Source organism: Acomys minous, assembly GCF_964271855.1.
Source record: "Acomys minous genome assembly, chromosome: 18".
Classification (NCBI taxonomy): Eukaryota; Metazoa; Chordata; class Mammalia; order Rodentia; family Muridae; genus Acomys; species Acomys minous.
The window spans coordinates 62,848,706-62,871,143 of record NC_140501.1 but is presented as its reverse complement, the minus strand read 5'-3'; the positions used below and the strand labels follow the sequence as shown (position 1 = coordinate 62,871,143).

The 22,438-nt window shown below is 46.5% G+C and overlaps 1 protein-coding gene across 6 annotated transcripts in view; it reads left to right on the top strand.

Moving 5' to 3' along the window:
* PARP4 (poly(ADP-ribose) polymerase family member 4) overlaps positions 1-22,438 on the top strand; it is a 117,562-nt gene that overhangs the window by 67,936 nt on the left and 27,188 nt on the right. For all 6 annotated transcript variants that reach the window (XM_084767237.1, XM_084767239.1, XM_084767236.1 and 3 more), the window contains 8 exons: positions 2,172-2,367; positions 3,802-3,869; positions 6,370-6,557; positions 10,273-10,372; positions 12,392-12,562; positions 12,791-12,871; positions 19,955-20,035; positions 21,719-21,814. In XM_084767237.1, the coding sequence (XP_084623363.1) occupies positions 2,172-2,367; positions 3,802-3,869; positions 6,370-6,557; positions 10,273-10,372; positions 12,392-12,562; positions 12,791-12,871; positions 19,955-20,035; positions 21,719-21,814 (981 nt within the window). The remainder of the gene's footprint in view (positions 1-2,171; positions 2,368-3,801; positions 3,870-6,369; positions 6,558-10,272; positions 10,373-12,391; positions 12,563-12,790; positions 12,872-19,954; positions 20,036-21,718; positions 21,815-22,438) is intronic.

The following is a 22,438-nucleotide window of genomic DNA, read 5'->3' as shown; positions in this document are numbered from 1 at the left end:
TAGGAAAATAGAGACCAGAGGATTGCTCAGCAGTTAAAGGTGTTTGCCTCTAAGCCTGACAGAGTTTAGATCCCTGGAACTCACCTGGTGGAAGGAGAAAATTGATTCTCATAAATTTTCCTCAGGCTTCTATGTGCACACAGTGACATGTGTGTACTCCCCACACAGACATACATGTAAACACACACACATACACACACACACAAATAAACAAACAAACAGGCAATCCGAGCATGGTAATGCTCACCTTTAATCCTAGCACTCAGGAAGACAGAGGCAGGAATATTGCTGTAAGTTTGAGGCCAGCCTAATCTACAAAGGGAGTCCAGGACAGCCAAAGGCACACAGAGAAACCTTGTGTCAAAAAATAAATAAATAAATAAACAAAATAAACAAATATGAAAAACAAACAAATTGCAATAATGGCCATAATGCCATTGTGTGCATTTGTAACAAAGAATTGCTACTTCAGTTAAAGTTAAAATTGAACCTTAGAGCACAATGGTACACGCCTATAATCCCAGCACTCGGAAGCAGAAACAGGCAGATTGCTGTGAGTTCCAGGCCAGCCTGGTCTACAAAGTAAGTCCAGGACAGCCACAGTTACACACAGAGTAACCCTGTCTCTCTCTCTCTCTCTCTCTCTCTCTCTCTCTCTCTCTCTCTCTCTCTCTCACACACACACACACACACACACACACATACACACACACACTAAGTGAACAAACAAACAAAAAACTGAACCTTGGGGCTGGCAAGGTTGCTCAGTAGGAAGAGCACGTGCCACGGAGTCTGAAGGCCTGAGGAGACCCTCGTGGTAGAAGAGTACAGGCTCCCACAAATGTCTCCCATTTCTACACACATGTGCTTATACATCCGTGCACACGAAGTAAACAAATAATAAAGTAACTTATAAATAAGGAAATGTAATAAATGTAAGGAGCTGGAGAGGTTTCTCAGTCAGTAAGAGCACTGGCTGCTCTTCCAGTGGACACAGGTCTGATTACCAGCGCCCACGTGGTGGCTCACAATTGTCTCTAACTCCAGTTCAAGGGAATCTGACATCCTATTTTTGCCTACAGGAACACCTGGTATACACGTGGTGCATAGAAACCATGCAGATAAAACACTCATGTACATAAAAAATAAAACTGAAACATACATGATAGTATATCATACTACTTAATAAGAGACCTGTATGTGTATTTTTAGTAGTTACTTACTACACCACCTGTATTCCTTTTAGAATAGTGTGCAAGTGAGAGAGATCTATTATTCGTTCATTATTTGTACAAGGTCAGCTCCTGTGGTGTTGGTGTTGTGTTTTAAGATGGTCTATATTTGAGGGACTAGGGTCTTGTGTAGGCCAGACTGGCCTGAAAGCCATTAAACTTCTGATCCTCCTGCCTCTTAGAAGGCATAATCTCATGGGTAGGAATTACAGAGAGCACCACCTCCAGCTTTGTGCAGTGCTTGAGATTAAACCAAGGCCTTAGTGTGTGGTACACAAACACTACCAATGAGCTGGGTCCCAGAGCCCTACGTAGACTCTTGATTCCTTGGCTGTTTTTTGTCTCATGTGTTTACCTCATCAATTCTAAACATTCTACCCTTTATTTGAATGCCTAGGCTGCCCCCCCTTAACACCTAGTAGGCCATTTTATTATTGGAAATATAGTAGCTGGGAGTGGTGGTATATCCCTGCACGTTATCACTGTGGAGGAATAGGCAAGAGGATCACAAGTTCAAGGTCACCCTCAACTATGTAGCAAAGTTTAGGCTAGCCTTTGTTACACACTGAAGACCCTGTCTCAAAAGAATAAAAAGAGAAGTCTTAGCAGTTTTGTTTTGGAAGCATTGGTTTACTAGAAGGTTTTCGTTTAAGTGTGTGTATGTGTGTGTGTGTGTGTGTGTGTGTGCGCGCGCGCGTGTGTATCTATGTCTGTGTTGTGTATCTGTAAACATGTGCCACATAGAGCATGTAAAGACCAGAAAAAAAAAACTTTTGAGAGAGGTTCCCTACTTCCCTGTGGCTTTGCGGAAGTCAGGTCATCAGGCTTGGACAGAAGGCGTTTTACCCACTGAGCCATCTCTCAGGCCCTAGAAACTGTTAGAACTGTGGTGCTTTCCCATGCAGGACCCTCTGACACAGTGTCTTTTTCTCCTCTCAGGCCTGCATGCTGGTCTTTCAGCCTGATCTTGCTGCCACCCTTCCCGACCTCCGTGAAAAGAACGAAGTGGTCATTTGCCTTGACTGTTCCAATTCCATGGAGGGTGTGACGTTCATGCAAGCCAAGCAAGTGGCCCTGTACGCTCTGTCTCTGGTGGAGAAGGAACAAAAAGTTAACATTATGCAGTTTGGCACAGGTTAGTGCACTGTCCCCAGCCCCTCATGAGTCTCCTCTTTAACACAGGCATGTGCTGTGCAAACTGGTGACCCTTGGGGCCTGGCCTCACCTGTGCAGTGGGAGACAGCCTAGCATGAAGCAGTAGCAGTCAGTGCCTCCTGGTGAAGGTCCCCCCCCCTCCCCAATGCATAAGCTCTGGAGTCATTTCCAGCAAATCTGCTTGAACTTTTGGTGCCTCTGGCTTTTTTTTTTCCCCTCAGCCGCATGATAATAGTGCCTACATCACAGTCTTGTAAGGGTGGAGCTAATGTGTGCCAAGGATTCTAAGCTTTACTATACAGTGCTCGAGACACAAGTGTGAACAATGTAATTATCAACTGAACAAAACACAAGAGCCTTAGTTTATTTAATAGGAACATCCAAAGAGTCAGGACCGACATTTACAGCCAGCCCGGTCATAGGTAACGTGTAAGAAATGAGCTTAGGCAGCACCAAGCTAGCACTGTTACTAGAAGGTCCATGTCACCTTCTAGGAGGGAGGGCAGGGACACCTCAGGAATATGGCAGGGTAGAGCTGGAAGTGGTAGCTCAACTCTGTGGATCAGGTTAACAGCTGAACCACTGGATAGGATTTACTTAAGATGGCTTGAAATCGTTATTTGGCTGTGCCATCCTACTTGGGTGTTGGCTGACAGTAAAGGGATTGGAAGAATAATCTCAGGGTAACCAATCATATGGTTAATGGTGCCTTTGAGCAGGGCATGATGCTGTAATCCCAGCACTCCAGAGACTGAGGCAGGAGGACTGACGAGAGTTCAAGGCTAGTCTGGGCTCTATTGTAAATTCCAAGCTAGCCCAAGCTGCAGAGCAAGACCTTGTCTCAGAGAGATGATAGATAGATAGATAGATAGATAGATAGATAGATAGATAGATAGACAGACAGACAATAGATATAAAGACAGACAGACAGGGCATCTCGGGGATGAAAGAAGGAGGTCAGGGGACAGTCCTGCCCTCCTAAGTCTCCTCTTCTATGGCAGCCATCTGCTTTCACATTGAAGCTGGGTTGTTCTGCTAGGAATGTGGATCACATAGGGATGGCAGGCACTTTGCTGGAGACTCTGCCCCGCCCAGGGCTGATCTGCCCATGCGGCTGAAGTGTCCTATGCCTTGCTTTGCATGGATGATGCAGAGCTCTCTACATGGAGCTTGACACAGAACATCTTATTTGGTACATCTTATATGCTTTAAATGTGGTTTTTGTATGTTAAAATGCACATACACAGTTCTCTGAAAAGGAAGCATACACCTAAATATCTGTGTGTGTGTGTGTGTGTGTGTGCGCGCGCGCGCGCGCGCGCGCGTGTGATGTAAAAGCCGTGGTGTAGAGTGGCACTGGTGTTTTCTATCGGCCAATCTGGTGAGTGTTTAATAACACTTTATTATTGCACAGGTTACAAGGAGCTATTTTCATATCCTAAGTACATCACAAGCAATGAAATGGCCACAGAGTTCATTATGGTAAGAGAGCTGACCTCCCCTCCAGAGTCTTTGCCTGCAAAGCTTAAGTGCTGTGAGCCAGGACTTAATCCTAGGATGTTCCACACCGTGGTGGATGTGACTCAGCTTTTCCACAGATGCATGAGATAAGCCCATTTCTAAGGAGGAAGACTTCATTGGTTCAGGTTTGCAGAGGTTTCTGTCTGTACTTGCTTGGCCTTCCGGATTTGGTCCTTTGGTAGCACACATAGTACAACAGAGGAAGAGAAGTCATTCACCTGAGGCCTCAGAAGCAAAGAAAGGCGGGAAGGAGACAGGGGCCTAGTATCCCTTCCTTAAGGCACACATCCCGATCTGAATCCTAGCACACTAGGTCCCATCAACTCCCAATAGCACCTACAGGCAGGTAATAAGTCCTTATGGGTGGGGTGGGGGATGTCAGTTTTCCAACCCACAGCAGCAGCCTGTGACGGTGATGGTGAGGATGATGGTGATGACGGTGGTGATGGTGATAGCGAGGATGATGGTGATGATGGTGGTGATGATGAGGATGACAGTGATGGTTAGGATAATGGTGATGGTGAGGATGGTGGTGATGGTGATAGCGAGATGATGATGATGGTGGTGGTGATGGTGATAGTGAAGATGATGGTGATGGTGAGGATGATGGTGATGATGATGGTGATGGTGATAGCAAGGAAGATGGTGATGATGATGGTGATGATGATTGTGGTAGTGAAGATGATGGTGAATATGATGGTGATGGTGGTGATGGTGAGGATAATGGTGATGGTGAGGATAATGGTGATGATGACAATGATGGTGAGAGTAAAGATGATGGTGATGGTGAGGATGATGGTGATGGTGGTGAGGGTGATGGCGATGGTGAGGATGATGGTGATGGTGGTGAGGGTGATGGTGATGGTGGTGAGGGTGATGGCGATGGTGAGGATGATGGTGATGGTGAGGATGATGGTGATGGTGGTGAGGGTGATGGCGATGGTGAGGATGATGGCGATGGTGAGGATGATGGTGATGGTGAGGATGATGGTGATGCTGAGGATGATGGTGATGGTGAGGATGATGGTGTTGGTGAGGGTGATGGTAATGGTGAGGATGATGGTGATGGTGAGGATGATGGTGATGGTGAGGATGATGGTGATGGTGGTGAGGGTGATGGTGATGGTGATGGTGAGGATGATGGTGATGCTGAGGATGATGGTGATGGTGAGGATGATGGTGATGGTGAGGATGATGGTGATGGTGGTGAGGATGATGGTGATGGTGAGGATGATGGTGATGGTGAGGATGATGGTGATGGTGAGGATGATGGTGTTGGTGAGGATGATGGTGTTGGTGAGGGTGATGGTGATGGTGAGGATGATGGTGATGATGGGGATGATGGTAATGGTGAGGATGATGGTGTTGGTGAGGGTGATGGTGATGGTGAGGATGATGGTGATGGTGAGGATGATGGTGATGGTGAGGATGATGGTGTTGGTGAGGGTGATGGTGGTGAGGGTGATGGCGATGGTGAGGATGATGGTGATGGTGAGGATGATGGTGTTGGTGAGGGTGATGGTGATGGTGGTGAGGGTGATGGCGATGGTGAGGATGATGGTGATGGTGGGGATGATGGTGATGATGGTGATGGTTACGATGATAATCTCAGCACTCAACAGATAGAGGATCAGGAGTTCAAGGACAAGGAGGTCAGCTAAGTAGTAAGCTTGAAGCCAGCCTGAGCTGTGCCTGTCTCAAAAACTAAGAAAGGGACTGGTGAGATGGCTCAATAGATAAAGGCAGGGCTGAGTTCCAGCCTGGGGCCCACATGTTGGAAGGAAAAAACTGGCTTATATGAGTTGTCTTATGACTGCCAGACATGCACCGTGACACCCATGAAGCACAAACACAAACACACACACACACACACACACACACACACACACACACCAATCAATATTTTTAAAACTTTAAATAACCAGGAATTTAAATAACCTTAGAGTTACTAAGGCTATGCTTCTGTTAAGCTTTGCTCACAAAGACTGCCATCCGTTAGCCCCTATTTCCCATATCAAAAAGAGCATCATTTGGCCAGCCAGGCAGGCTCACCCTGCTTAACAGCTACCCAAAAAAAGATGGGACAATATCTTTGTTGTGTAAATCCCCCATTTGTCCAAAATGGCGACACTCACAGTTTCTGTCTCTGTGAAACATGTTTAATTGCTTGAAGTATAACTGGGAGCTGAGACGTAGAAGAGATTCACAAATGACAGCATGTGTGGAATGTTATAGCTCAAAGTCTATCAAAGCTGTAAGAGATTTCTGTTCAGGACCAGCTTCTCTTTGGCAGTTGCCAGGCCAGATGTGTACTATTATTAAAGAGCTCTGCCCATTATTCCCTGGGTGTTTTGACTGAATCCTCACTTGGAAGTCATAACATCCAGGGTGCAGTGGGCACCATGTTCACCCCCAGTTAATGATGAATGTACCTTACAATGTGATGCTTCCTCTCCTTCAGTCCGCAGCACCTACCATGGGGAACACAGACTTCTGGAAAGTTCTCCGCTATTTAAGTTTTCTGTACCCTTCTGAAAGATTGCGGAACATTCTCCTCATATCTGATGGGCACCTCCAGAGCGAGAGTCTGACCCTGCAGCTTGTGAAGAGAAATACCCAGCACACCAGAGTGTTCACCTGTGCTGTTGGGTAAGTCTGAGAGATCTGGTCACCACAGCGGCACAAGCAACAAGAGGACAAGTGTTTACTTGGCCTATCTGGGAGTTTTGCAAGCTTGGAAGTTGGCATGGGCAAATGAAATCTGTATGTCGCAGAGGAGCCAGGCTCTTGGCTTAGAATCATGCTGCCAAGGTCTCACAACCACAGGGATCTTGGGCAGGCTGTTCCATTTGTAAAATAAAAGTAAAAATGAGATACCTACATCAGCAATCCACTCACTCAAACGCCAAGAACTGGCTGTCTTCTTTTCCTGTCCCACTTCCTCTATCTTTTGTCACTTCACAAATAAACATTGGAGCTGGGTGGTGGTGGTGGTGGCGGCGGCGGCGGCGGCGGCGGCGGCGGCGGCGCACACCTTTAATCCCAGCACTTGGGAGGCAGAGGCGGGTGGGTCTCCGTGAGTTCGAGGCCAGCCTGGACTACAGAGTGAGTTCCAGGACAGCCAGAGCTGTTACACAGAGAAACCCTGTCTCAAAAACAAAAACAAAAACAAAAACAAAAACAAAAACAAATAAACATTGTGCATCAGAAAAGAAAAAAAAATACCTACTTCATGGGATTATTATCTTGGGTCAGAGTTCAGATGACCAGCTTGTCCTGTACAGCTGACTCGACCATGGTTGTCAATACCTGCCCTTGGGCTGTGCCTGCCTCACACCTGTCTTGTCCCTCCCCTGAGCTGTCAGTTTCCTGCATAGTCAGTCTTTCCTCAAGCTGTTGGAGTCACTCCTCCTACTTGTAGTTAGCATCTGTGTAAGGGAAGGGCAGAGAGGGGCTCCTTCTGCTTCTATAGCATCCCCCCATGATCCGGTTACCACCACCACCACCCCACACCGCCCCTGCTACCCCCGAAACACCTAGGTCCTTCCTGCACAGCTTCCACCCCAGGACACCAGGTGCCCCTGTTCTGAGGCAGGTTAGTGAGGTGGTGTGTAGGCTGCTGGGCTGTCCTCACAAGCGAGCCCTGACTAGAAGCCCTGGTTTTCTGGGGTCCAGACACCTACATACCTTCCCAGCCATTCCATTCCCACCCCTTCACAGCCTCTGGAGGCGCGCGCGCTATGGCTGCTGATGACTGGAAGCAGGTCTTGCTGCTCCTACAATTCTTCACGCCCCTGCTTAGTCTTTCCCCCCTTGGTATCAGTTGTTTCGGTTTGTTCTATGACAAGGTCTCACTCAGTAGCCCAGGCCAGCCAGGAGATTACAATGCAGACCAGGCTAGCCTGGAATATGAGATCCTGTCACCCCTCAAATACTGAGGTTACAGGCATGTGCCAGCATGCCTGGCTAGACTGATAGGTTTTGTTTTATGACAGGGTCTCATGTAGCCTAAGGTGGCCATGAACTCTCAAAGTAGCGGAGGATGACTTTGAACAATGATCCTCCTGCCTTGGCCTCCCAAGTGTGGAATTACAGGTGTGTACTGACATACCTGGTTTGTTGCTGGGGACTGAACCAGTGTTTTGTACATGCTAGGCCAACGTTCTACAAAATGAGCTCTTTAGGCTGCTGTCTTTGTCAAGTATCATCCGATATCTTTTAAGTGTTTTGTTTGTTTACAGTTTGTTTTATTTTATTTTGGCCTCAAATGTAGCCAAGGATACCCTTGGACCCCTGACTTTCCTGCCTCCATCTCACAGTGTGCCACCGTGCCCTGTACCTTTGGGGTCATTGTTGGTTGTCTGTTTGTCTGGTTTTTTTTTAAGTGTGGAAGTATTAGATTTTATCTATTTATTGTTTAATATTTTTGCTGTGGAGGTCTCTGCAAACCCCATGGCCAGCAGAGTGTCATCTGTGTGAGGCAACAAGGAAATCCAGTTCAACACAGCTCAGTAGCCAGTGTTGGTTCAAACTTCTAGAGTCTGAAGAAGTTTATTTTAAGCATATTTAAGTACAATACAATTTGGGAGAAAAAAAAAAACTCAAAGTTTCTTGGTATAACATAATCCTGTGAGAACAATAAAGCTTAAGGCACAGTCACATGGAAACTATTTTCAAAGTACTTTCGGCGTCCTCCATGTTATCTTAGGGGCTGGGGGGAGGATCTGGTGTAGCCTCTGTCACTCAGAAAGCACAGAGGTCACCAGGCTATTTACCACTGCCATTCCCAGTCTCCTGGGAGGGAAATAGGCTCTATGTGTCTTCCTTTGAAGAGGCAACCCTGCGTGTTTAGCATTCCGGGTTCCCTAGTCCTTGTCTACACACAGACTTCACACCCTCTTTGTTTCACTGGTGCTGTATTAACCCAAGAGCCTCGCTTGCCCTGAGTGTGCTTCTACCATGAGCTACATACACCCTAGCGCCCCCACCCCCTATTTTACCTATTTAACTCAGCCACAGAAAAGCAAATTCTGCATTCGTCTTTCTTGACATTGTTAAATCTATGCCTCTGCCTCTGCCTCTGCCTCTGCCTATGTCTATCTCACAGCTATGTCTAGAACATCTTGAAATTTTCTGGGTGTAGTGGCCTTGTAATTTCAGCTCCTGACAGGCTGAAGTAGGAGGACTGAAAGCTGAAGGACAGTGCAGGCCACTGAGTAAGTCCTATCTAAAAACTAACACGACTGAGCCTGGCATGATGGTTTTTGTTTTGTTTTGTGTTTTGTTTGTTTGTTTAGTTGGTTTTTTTGGTTTTTCGAGACAGAGGCCTGGCATGATGTTACACACCTGGAAGAGGTGGAAAAATGGCCTCACGTTCAAGGATAGCATGGGCCACAGAGTGAGACTCTTGAAAAAAGAAAAAAGGGGAAAAAAGTGTCTTAAAAATTTAAGTGTGGGGGTTGGAGAGATGGCTCAGAGGTTACTGAATGTCCTGAGTTCAAATCCCAGCAACCACATGGTGGCTCACAACCATCTATAATTTGATCTGATACCCTGTTCTGGCAAGCTGGCATACATGCCAGCAAAACACTGTATACATAATAAAAAATAAATCTTTAAAAAGAAAGAGAAAGAGCTGGGCGGTGGTTTGCACACCTGTAATCCTAGCACTTGGGAGGCAGAGGCAGGCAGATCGCTGTGAGTTTGAGGCCAGTCTGATCTACAAAGTGAGTCCAGGACAGACTACCAGAGAAACCCTGTCTCAACAAAAAATAAAACAAAAAAACCAAAGAGAGAGAGGGGAGAGAGAGAGAGAGAGAGAGAGAGACAGAGAGAGACAGAGAGAGAGACAGAGACAGAGACAGAGACAGAGAGAGACAGAGAGAGAGACAAAGAGAGAGAGACAGAGAGAGAGACAGAGAGAGGAGAAGAAAGAAAGAAAGAAAGAAAGAAAGAAAGAAAGAAAGAAAGAAAGAAAGGGAAAAAAATTAAAGTGGCCAGGCAAGGCGACTCAGCTCACTCCTGTAATCCCAGCACTAGGGAGGCAGAGGCAGGCAGATGTCTGTGAGTTCGAGGCCAGCCTGGTCTACAAAGCGAGTCCAGGGCATCCAAGGCTACACAGAGAAACCCTGTCTTGGAAGAAAAAAAAAAGAGTCTAACAATTAAAGAGTGACAGGCCAGACAGTGGTTGGTGAATGCTTTTAACCCCAGCAATCTGGAGGCAGAGGCAGGAGGATCTCTGTGAGTTCAAGGCCAGCCTGGTCTACAGAGTGAGTTCCAGGACAACCAGGGCTACAGAGAGAAGCCCTGTGTGGGAGAATGAAATTAAATTAAATTTAAATTAAAACATATGAAATGTGGTCAGTTCTACAGCAAATCGTCACATCTTGAGGACCCTGTCTCAGTGCGGTGCTGGAGTATTTGAATATTTTAACTCAAAGTCCAAACAGAGTTGGAAAAAGCAGGTATGTGGGGCCAGGGGAGGTATTAACATCTTATATGTACTTCTGTGTTTACATGTGAAAATCTATCTCCCTATAAGTGTGATAACAACTTCTATCTTTTGTGAATAGACACAACCTACAAGGAGGCTAAAGCTTTTATAAGCATTTTCTTAAACAATAAGAAGGGCCAAGCCAGGCATGGTGCTGCGTGCCTTTAATCCTTCTCCCTCTGCCCCTCAGCACCGGGGTTACAGAGTGAGCGCACCCAGTGGGTGGTTCTTCACTGTGATAAAATACACACAAGATTTACAAGTCCATTTCACTGGTGTAAACTCATTCATAATGGTATGTAACCATCATTACCAGCCATTTCCAGAACTTCATCACCATCCCCAACAGAAAGTCTATAATAATACAATATAATATAAATAAAATAAAATAATAGTGATAACTCTTTATTTCCTCTTGCTTCCAATGCCTGACAATATTGATTCTACTTCCGGTCTTTATGAGTTTGGCTTTTCCAGATACTTCTGGAAGCAGAAGCATAAAACATTTGTTTTTCTGGTTTTTTTGTGTGTCTGGCTTATTTAATTTAGCATGGTGTCCACAACTCATCTGTGTTGTATTTTTGACAGCATTTCTTTTTATTTTAAGCCCAAATGTTTTATTAATTTTTAACTGGGTTTTGAAAAGGATGTCACGGGCTGGAGAGATGGCTCAGAGGTTAAGGGCACTACCTGGTGTTCCAAAGGTCCTGAGTTCAATTCCCAGCAACCGCATGGTGGTTCACAACCATCTATAATGACATCTTGTGCCCTCTTCTGGCTTGCAGGTGTACATGCAGACAAAACATTGTATACAAAATAAAATCTTAAAAAAAAAAAAAAAAGAAAAGAAAAGAAAAAGAAAAGGATGTCACATGAAACCCAGACTGAGTTGAGGCCAGACTTGAACTCCTGACCCGACTGCCTCGATTACCCAAGTGTTGAGATTACAGGTGTGTGCCACAGTAGCCATATTAGGGATGAGTAATAGTGTGTCAGATATGCATATATGATTATTCCACCACACATACATAGATAGATATGCATATATGATTATTCCATCATAGATAGAGATAGATTGATAGACAGACAGATAGATAGGCATATGTGGTTATTCCATCATAGATATATAGATAGGGAGATAGATAGTTAGATGATAGAAGATAAGCAGACAGACAAACAGACAGACAGATAGATGATACATATGCACACACACCCGTCAGTGAACTCGGCTTATTTCGACCACATGCTGCTGTGAAGGGCGCCTGGGTAAGTGAACGCTGCCACACAGCCTCTGTCTGAGCCCTTCCATTTGCTCCATTCTGGCTTCATACTCAGAAGTGGAGTTGCTGATTCGTATAGTAACTGTTTCCTTTTCTTAGGATTTGCCATCGTTTTTCCACCTCACACAGCTACGCATTCCACATTCCCACTGGCAACGGTCCAGAGTTGCGGAGCTTGTGTGGCAAGTGCTGGCATTGGTTCAGCCTCTCCACAGGCTCAGATAGAACAACTTAAAATATATGTATTTAAGCTGATGGCACCTGTAATCCTAGCACTCGGGAGGCAGAAGCGGGTGGATCACTGTGAGTGTGAGGCTAGCCAGGGCAACACAGAGAAACCTTGTCTTTAAAAAAAAAACATCCTCCCCCCTTGGAAAAGTACCCCATGAGCTAGGCAGTGGTGGTGCACACCTTTAATCCCAGCACTTGGGAGGCAGAAAAGGAAAAAAAAAAAAAAAGTACCCCATGGCAGGAAGGAAAAAGAAAAAAAAAAAAAGCTGTAATATCCCTGGCCATGTTGGCATTTTTTTCCCCCCATTTTTGGTTTTTGGTTTTTGAAGATAGGGTTTCTCTGTGCAGCCTCGCTTTATAGACCAGGCTGGCCTCGAACTCACAAAGATCCAGCCTGCCTCTGCCTGGGATTAAAGGCATGGGCCAGCACCGCCCAGCAAGATGTTAGCATTTAAGAAGTGTTTTCCCTTTTGTTACAGATAGAAGCGCAAATGACCAGGATGCGTTCACCAAGTTGCCACTCTGTCTCTGTCAAGTGGCAGCAGCTTAGCAGAGACGCCCCCGAGCCCCTGCAGGCTCCAGCGTGGGTGCCCTCTCTGTTTCACAACGATCGGCTCCTCGTCTACGGATTCATTCCTCATTGTACGCAGGTAAGAAGACGCCGCCGGGAAGACAAGGAGTTGGCTGTTGCTCTTCTCCACTCCCCCACCACCACCCCCTTCCCTCTCGTCGGTCTTGTGGTTCCACTCTGGGTACCTGGCTGGGGAATCTCTCGACTTCTCTAGCTTGAGATGGGAGGGTGTTACCGGAAGGGCTGCTGTCACACTAACTGACACACCGGGAGCACTAACAAAGCACTCGTGTGTCTCCTGTTTCAGGCCACTCTGCGTGCACTCATCCAAGAGAAAGAATTTTGTACAATGGTGTCTACTACTGAGCTTCAGAAGACAACTGGCACTGTAAGGTTAAATCTTAAACTTCTGGGCTGTGGGTGGAACTCAGTGGGAGAGCGCTGGTCAGGCAGGTGGAAGGCTCTTCCGTTCCCAGGGACACACACACACTTAAGCTATGGGCAGAAAGTTAGAGTTTTCAGTTCTCACAGGTAAACACCATGTCCCTTCTTTGTTGCTCTGCTATGTCAGGTGGTCAGGAGGTTAGCTGTGCAATTGTGGGTGTTCATCTGGGACTCTTGGGTCTGGGTGTATCTCTTCAGGTATCCCCTGGTATGTATCCCCTGGGTGTATCTCTTCAGGTATCCCCTGGTATGAATGACTGCAAATAAAAATGCTGACTTGTAATTGTGTGTGTATACTTACAACCCCAACCCTTGGGGGTAGGGGTAGGGGAGCGTGTGTCGAGGCATTAGGATTGGAAATCTGAGGTCATCCTTGGACATGAAGCAAGTTTGAGGCCAGCCTGGGCTACGTAGACCTTTTCTCAAAACAAACTGTAATTGTTTGGTTTGCTTTGGTTTGGTTTGAGATACTGTATAGCTCGAGATGGCCTTGAACTTGAAGTGTTCCTCCTGCCTCAGCCTCCTGAGTGCTGAGACTGCATTCACACACTGCCATGTTCTGACACAAGTGTTGTCACAAACCCCGCGGGTAAGGGCTCAGACCCATAAAACCCCCAGTTCAGATGCCTGTCACAAGTGTTGTTCCTCACGTCGCCCACTCCTGCCACTTACTGAAACTGGAGAGGAGATGGAGGCTCCCTCAGTCCTTTCTCAGTACTCAGGAAAACAGTTAATTGTTATTAATTGTTACAGTGAAGGCCCAAGTTAACAGCTTTTCTTTCCTGTTGTTGTTGCTTTGTTTTTGGTTTTTGGGGTTTGTTGTTGTTGTTGTTTCAGTACAGGGTTTCTCTGTATAGCCCTGGCTGTTCTGGAACTCCCTCTGCAGACCAGGCTGTCCTTGAATTTATAGAGATTCACCTGCCTCTGCCTCCCAAATGCTGGGATTAAAGGCATGTACCGCCACTGACTGGCTTCTTCCTTTTTTTTCCCTAACAGTACTTTTAACTAATTTTTTATTCTTTTGTGAACTTCATACATGATTACTGTATTTATGTAATTTCTTCCCTTCCTTCCCATGTCAACTCCTCACTCTCTCGAGTTCAAGTTCATGACCTCTTCTATTTCTCTCTCTCTCTCTGTCTCTCTCTCTCTGTCTCTCTCTCTCTGTCTCTCTCTCTCTGTCTCTCTCTCTCTGTCTCTCTCTGTCTCTCTCTCTCTGTCTCTCTCTCTGTCTCTCTCTCTCTCTCTCTCTCTCTCTCTCTCTCTCTCTCTCTCTCTTTCAGCGTAGGGCTGACCACATGGAACCCAACTAGGGGTTCATCGCCTGACAAGACTGTCTCTTTCTCAGCAGCCATTGATTACCTACAGGTTGTCATTGAGAGGTGCTGTTGTTGCTGCAGGTCTTGTTTGGACAGCCATCTTGTTGCCGTCTCGTGGGTGAAGCTTCCCTGTTATTTCTAAATGACACTGGCAGCAGGCCTCCTGGTCCTCCAGCTGCTACAGTCTTTCTACCCCCTCTCCCGTGATGAGCCTTAGGCGTAGAGCTTCCATTGTAGATTGTGCTGGTCGGTCTTGGTCACCTTCACACAAACTAGAGTCACCTGGGGAAAGGAATCTCAACTGAGGGGCTGCCTCCACCAGATTTGCCTGTGGGGATGTATGTGGGTCCTTTTCCTGCTTGCTTGTTGATGTGGGAGTGCTGTTTTCACTGTGGGACCTGGTACTGACTGACGTGTAGAAGAAAGGCAGCTGAGCAAGCCGAGGGAAACCAGCCAGTGAGCGCCATTCCTCCCTGTCTGCTTCAGTTCCTGTTTCCCTTGGTCACCGGCTGTAACCCTCAGCCGAGCAAACCCTTTCCTTCCCAAGTTTCCTTGGGTCAGTGTTTTGTAACAGCAATGGAAAAGCAAATAAGACATATATGTGTCAATTGGGCACCCCGCAGTCACTTAGTCTTTGCGTTTTTGGCCAATTATTGGTCTCTGTCTGCTGCAGAAAGAAGTAGATCTAAGGCTGAGTATTTAAAGTACATCCAGAAATTATATTGGTGTAGGAAAATGGCAGTATAGGTTCTCCTCAGTTTCTCTCTCCAGAAATTTAAAGTTTTTACTGTAGAGGTCTTTGGTCTTTCACTTCCTTGGTTAGGTTAAATCCCATCTTTTTCTTTTCTTTTCTTTCTTTCTTTCTTTCTTTTTTTTTTTTTTTTTTTTTTAGACAGGGTCTCTCTGTGTAGCCTTGGCTGTCCTGGACTCGCTTTGTAGACCAGGCTGGCTTCAAACTCACAGTGATGCATCTGCCTCTGCCTCCCGAGTGCTGGGATTAAAGGTGTGTGCCACTACCGCCCGGTTTATATTTTTCTTTTTTGAGGCAATTATACATGGGACACGGGGCTGTTTTTATGAGCTCCTTCTCAGCTTGTTTGTTGTTGGTATATAGAACAGCTACTAGTGTGTCCTGCCACTTTAGCAAGCTGACCTGGAAGCCTCGAGAGGGTGCCACGCAGGTGCTAGGGAGAAGGGCCAAATCCTACACAGCTATAAGACCTAGGGATTTAGAGCTCTTCATTGGCTTTGCTTTCATTTCCTAAAGGAGTGGTCCAGTGTATACCTAGCACCCGGCAAACTGTGGGCTCCATTCTAAGTGACAACAGAGTTACTTTCCCTGTAATGTGCAGGCAGAGCCTACTCTCATGAGGACCAGCTGGCCTCATTGTGTAGCGCAGGACCTTGACCTCCTGCCTCTGCCTCTTAAGTGCTGGGATTACAGGGGTGTGTGCCGTTACGCCCAGATTCTTTGGATCTTTTGAAAAACGTTGTTGCTTGAGGATTACATGTATGAATGTGTGTTTCGATCAGCTCTAACTCACACTCCCTCCCACTGTTTCCACACCCTCACACCCCACACCCTCACACCCACACCCATACCCACACCCCCACATCCACCCTCATACCCACACCCACATCCATACCCCACACCCACACCCACACCCACCCTCACACCCACACCCACCCTCACACCCCCACATTCACATTCACCCACACACACCCACACCTACATCCACACCCACCCTCACACTCACACCCACTTTCACACCCACACCCACATCCACATCCCCACCCCCACACCCCCACACCCACATCCACATTCACCCCCACACCCCCACACACCCACACCTACACCCACACCCACACTCACACTCACACCCACCCTCACACTCACACCCACCCTCACACCCACACACCCACACCTACATCCACACCCACCCTCACACTCACACCCACCCTCACACCCACACTCACACCCACACCTACACCCACACCCACCCTCACACTCACACCCACCCTCACACCCACACCCACACCCACACCTACACCCATACCCACCCTCACACTCACACCCACCCTCACACCCACACCCACACCCACACCTACACCCATACCCACCCTCACACTCACACCCACCCTCACACCCACACCCACCCCCACACCCACACTCACACCTACACCTACACCCATACCCACCCTCACACTCACACCCACCCTCACACCCACACCCACCCTCACACCCACACCCACACCCACACCCACACCCACGTTTCCCAACTCCATGTGCCCTTCTTTAAGCCCAGTGAGTCCACTTAGTGCCGCCCATGTGTCGTCAGCACAGGACCATCTACTGGAACGTGGGCAGCCCGCCACGGCAACACCCTGAAGAAACCTGACTCTTCCTTCTTCTGCAGCCAACAGTTGCCAGTACCTTCTCAGCCCTGGGTGGGCGTTCCTGAGCCCATGTCCCTTCCACGCAGTCAGAGCTGCCCTGTGCCATGACCCTGCCATGCCCACAGAGCACTGACTCACAGCAGCCCTCCCCACAACCACTCTCTGGCTCTTTCTGTGATGGTTCCTGTGGATCTATGTTTTTAATCTTTAATTTTTTAAAATAATTTTTTAAAGATTTATTTATTATGTGTACAGTGTTCTGGCCGCATGCCAAAAGAGGGCACCAGATCTCATAGATGGCTGTGAGCCACCATGTGGTTGCTGGGAATTGAACTCAGGACCTTTGGAAGAACAGACAGTGCTCTCAACCTCTGAGCCATCTCCCCAGCCTGTAAAATTTTTACTGCATTTATTTATGTATTGTGTATGTGCAAGTGCATGCCACAGCATTAGGCAGATCAGTGGACAACTTGTGACAATCATTTTTTTCCTTCTACTGTGTGGGTCTCAGGGATTGAACTCAGGACTTCAGACTTGGCTGCGAGACACTTTACCCATTGAGTCATCTCACCAGCCCTGTGTTCTTATCTTATCAGCCTAGTGAACTTCACCGTGTGCCACAAACTAACTATGATCTCATTTATGTTGGGGGGCGGGGGCAGGTGGTGGTGGCTCACATCTTTAATCCCAGCACTTGGGAGGTAGAGGCAGGTGGATCTCTATGAGTTCAAAGCCAGCCTCGTCTCAAACAGAGCAATTCCAGGACAGCCAGGGCCACACAGAGAAACCCTGACTTGAAAAAACTAAAAAGAAAAAAGGAAAAACAGGTGGGGTAAACACACAATGAATTAATAAGTTGCGGGTTTTGGTTTTGTTTCTGTTTTTAAGAATACTGTCTAGCCCTTGGGTATCCTTTTCCCTGCCTGGGTGTTGACGGGGATTGAGACAGTCTTTCTACATAGCCCTGGATGTCCTGGAACTCACTTGGATATTCTTGATTACATGAGTCCAAGGCCAACCTACGCTACATGAAACTCTGTTTCAAAAATATTTTTTTCATTTAATATTTTCAACTCTTTGAGCAATGTAATCTCAAGAGCCAAGAAAATCCAGCATGCAGTTATGGATAAAACACTTCATTATAATTTCTTCTATGAGGAATCTTGTGTCCGTGTGATCCTACTGCCTCCCTCCTCGTTTTATCTTGTTTTGTTCCTTTTTTTTTTTTTTTTTTTTTTTAACAAAATCTCACATATCCAAGGCTGACCTAGAACTTAATTTGTAGCTGAAGTTGGCGTGAATTCCTGGTCCTCTCACCTCTGTCTTTTAAATGCTGTGGTTACAGGTTTGTATTCCACACCTGGGTAATGGTGTTTCTTCTTGTTTTGGTTAATTTGTTTGTTTGTTTGTTTGTTTGTTTGCTTTTCGAGACAGAGTTTCTCTATGTGGCTCTGGCTGTCTTGGAACTCACTCTGTAGGCCAAGCTGGACTCAGACTCATAGAGATCCACCTGCCTCTGCCTCCCAAGTTCCCAAGTTCCAACACTACCTGCTGTAATGATGCATTTTGTTTATTTGGTTGGTTGGTTGGTTGGTTTGGCTTTTTGAGACAGGGTTTCTCTGTGTAGCCTTGGCTGTCCTGGACTCACATTGTAGACCAGGCTGGCCTCAAACTCACAGGGATCCATCTGCCTCTGCCTCCCAAGTGCTGAGATTAAAGGTGTGTGCCGCCGCCACCACCACCCAGCATAGTGTATTTTTTTAAATATCTTATTTCATTTTAATTTATGTGCGTTGGTGTGGGGGGGTTACATATTGGAGTTACAGATACTTGTGAGCTGCCATGTGGGTGCTGGGAATTGAACCCATGTCCTTTGGAAGGGCAGGCAGTGCTCTTAACCACTGAGCCATCGCTCCAGCCCCCATAGTGCGTTTTTTAAATTACATGTTTATTGCTTTTATTTTGCATATTTGTGTGTGGAGGTCAGAGAAGATTGGAAGATTCTCACCTTTCTACCATGTGGGTTCTGGAGCTCAAACTCAGGTTGTCAGGCTTTTGGGGGGACAGGGCGGGTGAGGGGTCAATGACTTTATCCAAAGCATCATCTTGTCAGCCTTAAGTGGCATTACTAATGATGGCATTATAAAAGTTAGAATTATTGAGAGCAGACATTGACGTTTAAGATCAGTATTGTTGGCATGGAGGAAGAGAATCTACCTGAGTTTGCTGCAGTGACTGACGCCTGTAATCCCAGCACAGGGAAGGCTGAGGCAGCAGAAACATTGTCTTTGACCAGCCTAGGTAGGATAGGGAGCTGGGGACATGGCTCAGTGGGTAAAAGTGTTTACCATGCAAATCTGACAACCTCAGCGTGGACCCTCAGAACACACATAAGAAAGGCAGGCAGAATAGTGTGCATGTCTGTAATCCCAGCACAGTCCAGCAAGGAGGGAGGTAGAAGGCAGCAAGGATGGGGCACTCATTGGAAGCCTACTGGCCAGCTAGCCTGGCTAACACAGCAGCAAGGAGACCCGGTATTTTTTTATTTTTATTTTTATTCACTTTATATCCTGAGTGTAGCCTTCTCCCTCCTCTCCTCCCAGTCCAATCCTCCCTCACCCCCGCCCGGTCCCCTGTTCCTCAGAAAAAGGGAGCCCATCCGACCACCTCCCCCACTCACCCCACATCATCAAGTTGCTTCAGGACTGAGTTCATCCTCTTCCCTTGAGGCCTGGCAAGACAGTCCTGTCAAGGGGAAGTGGTTGAAAAACAGTCAACAGAGACCATGTCAGAGACAGCCCCCACTCCTCTTACTAGTGGACCCACATGAAGCCTGAGCCCATTGGCTACATCTATGTAGAGCACCTGGGTCCAGTCCATGCATGGTCCTTGGTTGATGCTTCAGACTCCACAGGCCCCTCTGAGCCCTGGTTAGTTGACTCTGTTGGTCTTCTTGTGTGGTTGGTTGTTGTCACCTCTAGGTCCTTTTACCCTTCCCCCAACTTTTCTACTTAACTCCCTCCGCTTCACCCAATGTTTGGTGTGAGTCTCAGCATCTGTTTCAAACTGCTGCTGGGTAGAAAGCATTGCAGGGTATAGTTAACAGTGTCAGGGGCTGGAATGGGGTCTTGGGTTGGGAAGATGTGCAGGAATAAAGATAGAACAGACATTGAGGGACTGTCTGACCACACATATACTTTTATCATGTCTGTGCCACACACATGGGCAAAAACATACACATGTGCATTCATGTTTCTCTCACACACATGTAATGCATTTTAATTGCTTTCCCCCTTGCTGCTTAAACACAGATGATTCACAAGCTGGCAGCTCGAGCACTGATCAGAGATTATGAAGATGGCATTCTCCATGACAATGAAACCAACCATGAGGTTTGTTCTCCCAGGAAAAGTCATCATGCATTGTTCTATGTCATTCTTAAATATAGAAATATAAAGTAGACCAGGCATGGTGGCGCACGCCTTTCATCCTAGCACTCAGGAGGCAGAGGCAGAGGGATCGCTGTGAGTTCGAGGCCAGCCTGGTCTACAAAGTGAGTCCAGGACAGCCAAGGCTACACAGAGAAACCTTGTCTCGAAAAAACAAAACAAAACAAAAAAAAGAAAGAAAGAAAGAAATATAAAGTAGGGGGTATTGAAGAGATGGCTCGGAGGTTAAGAGCACTGTCTGTCTGCTCTTCCAGAGGTCCTGAGTTCAATTCCCAGCAACCACGTGGTGGCTCACAGCCATCTGTAATGAGATCTGGTGCCATCTTCTGATGTGCAGGTGTACGTGTAGGCAGAATACTATATACATAATAAATAAAGTAAATCTTTTTAGAAAAGAAAAGAAAGAAATATAAAGTAGGGATGGCTGAATAAAGAAGAATGTGATGTCGGCCATCCACCGACATCTGCAACTTTAGTCCTGGCATACAGGGGCTTAGTGGCTGTTCACTGAATTCATTAATGAAAGACGAAAGGACAGTGACTTTCTGAGACTTCTGTGATTTTTCTCTCGGTGAGTATAGTCTAGATAGAAGAGTGCTCAGGGGATGGTCATGGAGTGCCATCATCTCTCATCTTCGGAGCTGTGACTCAGCAACTCAGGGTCAAAGATGGTGGTGAGGCACCTCTGGACACTAGGTGGAGCTACGCTCACCTTGTTCCCCCACTGATGGACAGAGGAGAGAAGACTGGGGCCACTGGTGGTTGCAGCAGGTAGCGCGTGGCCCTGCGCCTTCCCTAATTTTTTTCTTTTTGTTTTTTCGAGAGAGGGTTTCCCTTGTGTGTGTCCTTGGCTGCCCTGGAACTCACTCTGTTGACCAGGCTGGTCTTGAACTCACAGCGATCCACCTGCCCCTGCCTCTGCCTCCGGAGCGCTGGGATTAAAGGCATGAGCCACCAATGCCTTCCCTATTTGTGACCAGTGGGATAAGCATTCTCTGTGTTCCCTTTCACCCAAGGCCTGTTTATCTCTTAGTGCATCTGACTTTGAGAGAACAAGGAGTCTCACAAAGCGTCTAATTTGAAATGCTAACCATGAAATGATTTACTTCAGCAGGAGCTTAGGTAGCATTGCTTATGTAGCATTGCGCAAGGCTCTGAATTCAATGTCCAGGCTGTTCCTAGGTATCATGGTGCACACCTTTCATCCCAGAACTTGGAAAGCAGAGGCAGAAAGGAGTCCAAGGCCACCCGCAGCAACATAGGGCTCTGGGCTACCCTAAGACACACGAGGCAGTTGTCTCAAAAGAAATGGATGAGGCAGGAGTGGTGGCTCCAGCTTTTCATCCTAGCACCCAGGAAGCAGAGGCAGGTGGATCTCTGTGAGTTCAAGTGAGCTTAGTCGACATAGCAAGTTCTGGGGGTAAATAGTCTCCAAAAATAAATGGTTTTTTGTTTGGTTGGTTTTGTTTTTCATTTTCTTTTGTTTTTCAATAAAGAAAGGAAGAAGAAAAAAGGAAGTGAATGAATTCATTAAGTGATGTATTTGTCATAAACACTTCAGATTATTTCATTGCCTTTTAATCTCAGTACACATAAACAAACTAAAACAGTTTCATTTTATCCTAGATGAAGAAAAAAGTCATGAAATCGCTGATTATTGAACTCAGTAAAGAAAATTCTCTTATTACACAATTTACAAGCTTTGTGGCAGTTGAGAAAAGGGTATGTATTGTTAATTTAAGATTAAACTTTTAGGCTGGGCTTGGTGGCACACGCCTTTAATCCCAGCACTTAGGAGGCAGAGGCTGGTGGATCGATGTGCGTTCGAGGCCAGCCTAGTCTACAAAGTGAGTCCAGGACAGCCAGGGCTACACAGAGAGGCCCTGTCTCAAAAACAACAACAACAACAAAAAGATTAAACTTTTAACTGGGCGGTGGTGGTGCACACCTTTGATTCTAACACTCGGGAGGCAGAGGCAGGTGGATCATTGTGAGTTCCAGGACAGCCTGGTCTACAAAGCGAGTCCAGGACAACCAAGGCTACACAGAGAAACTGTCTAGGGGAAAAAAAGAAAAAAAGAAAAAGAAAAAAAAAACCTGTCGAAAAACCAAAGAAAGTAAATAAATAAAGTAAATTTATAGTAGTTTGGGGCTAGGATGTGGTAGCATGCTATAGTTAATCCGCAATACATAAGCATGTGCAAAAAAACCATACTATAATTTTATTACTTTTTTAAAATTTCTAGATTTATTTTTCAGATTGCTTTTAGTCAAGCCTATGGGGCATTGTCTTGATTGATGATTGATATGAAAGGGCCCCCGATAGCCAGGGACATGTGATCCAGG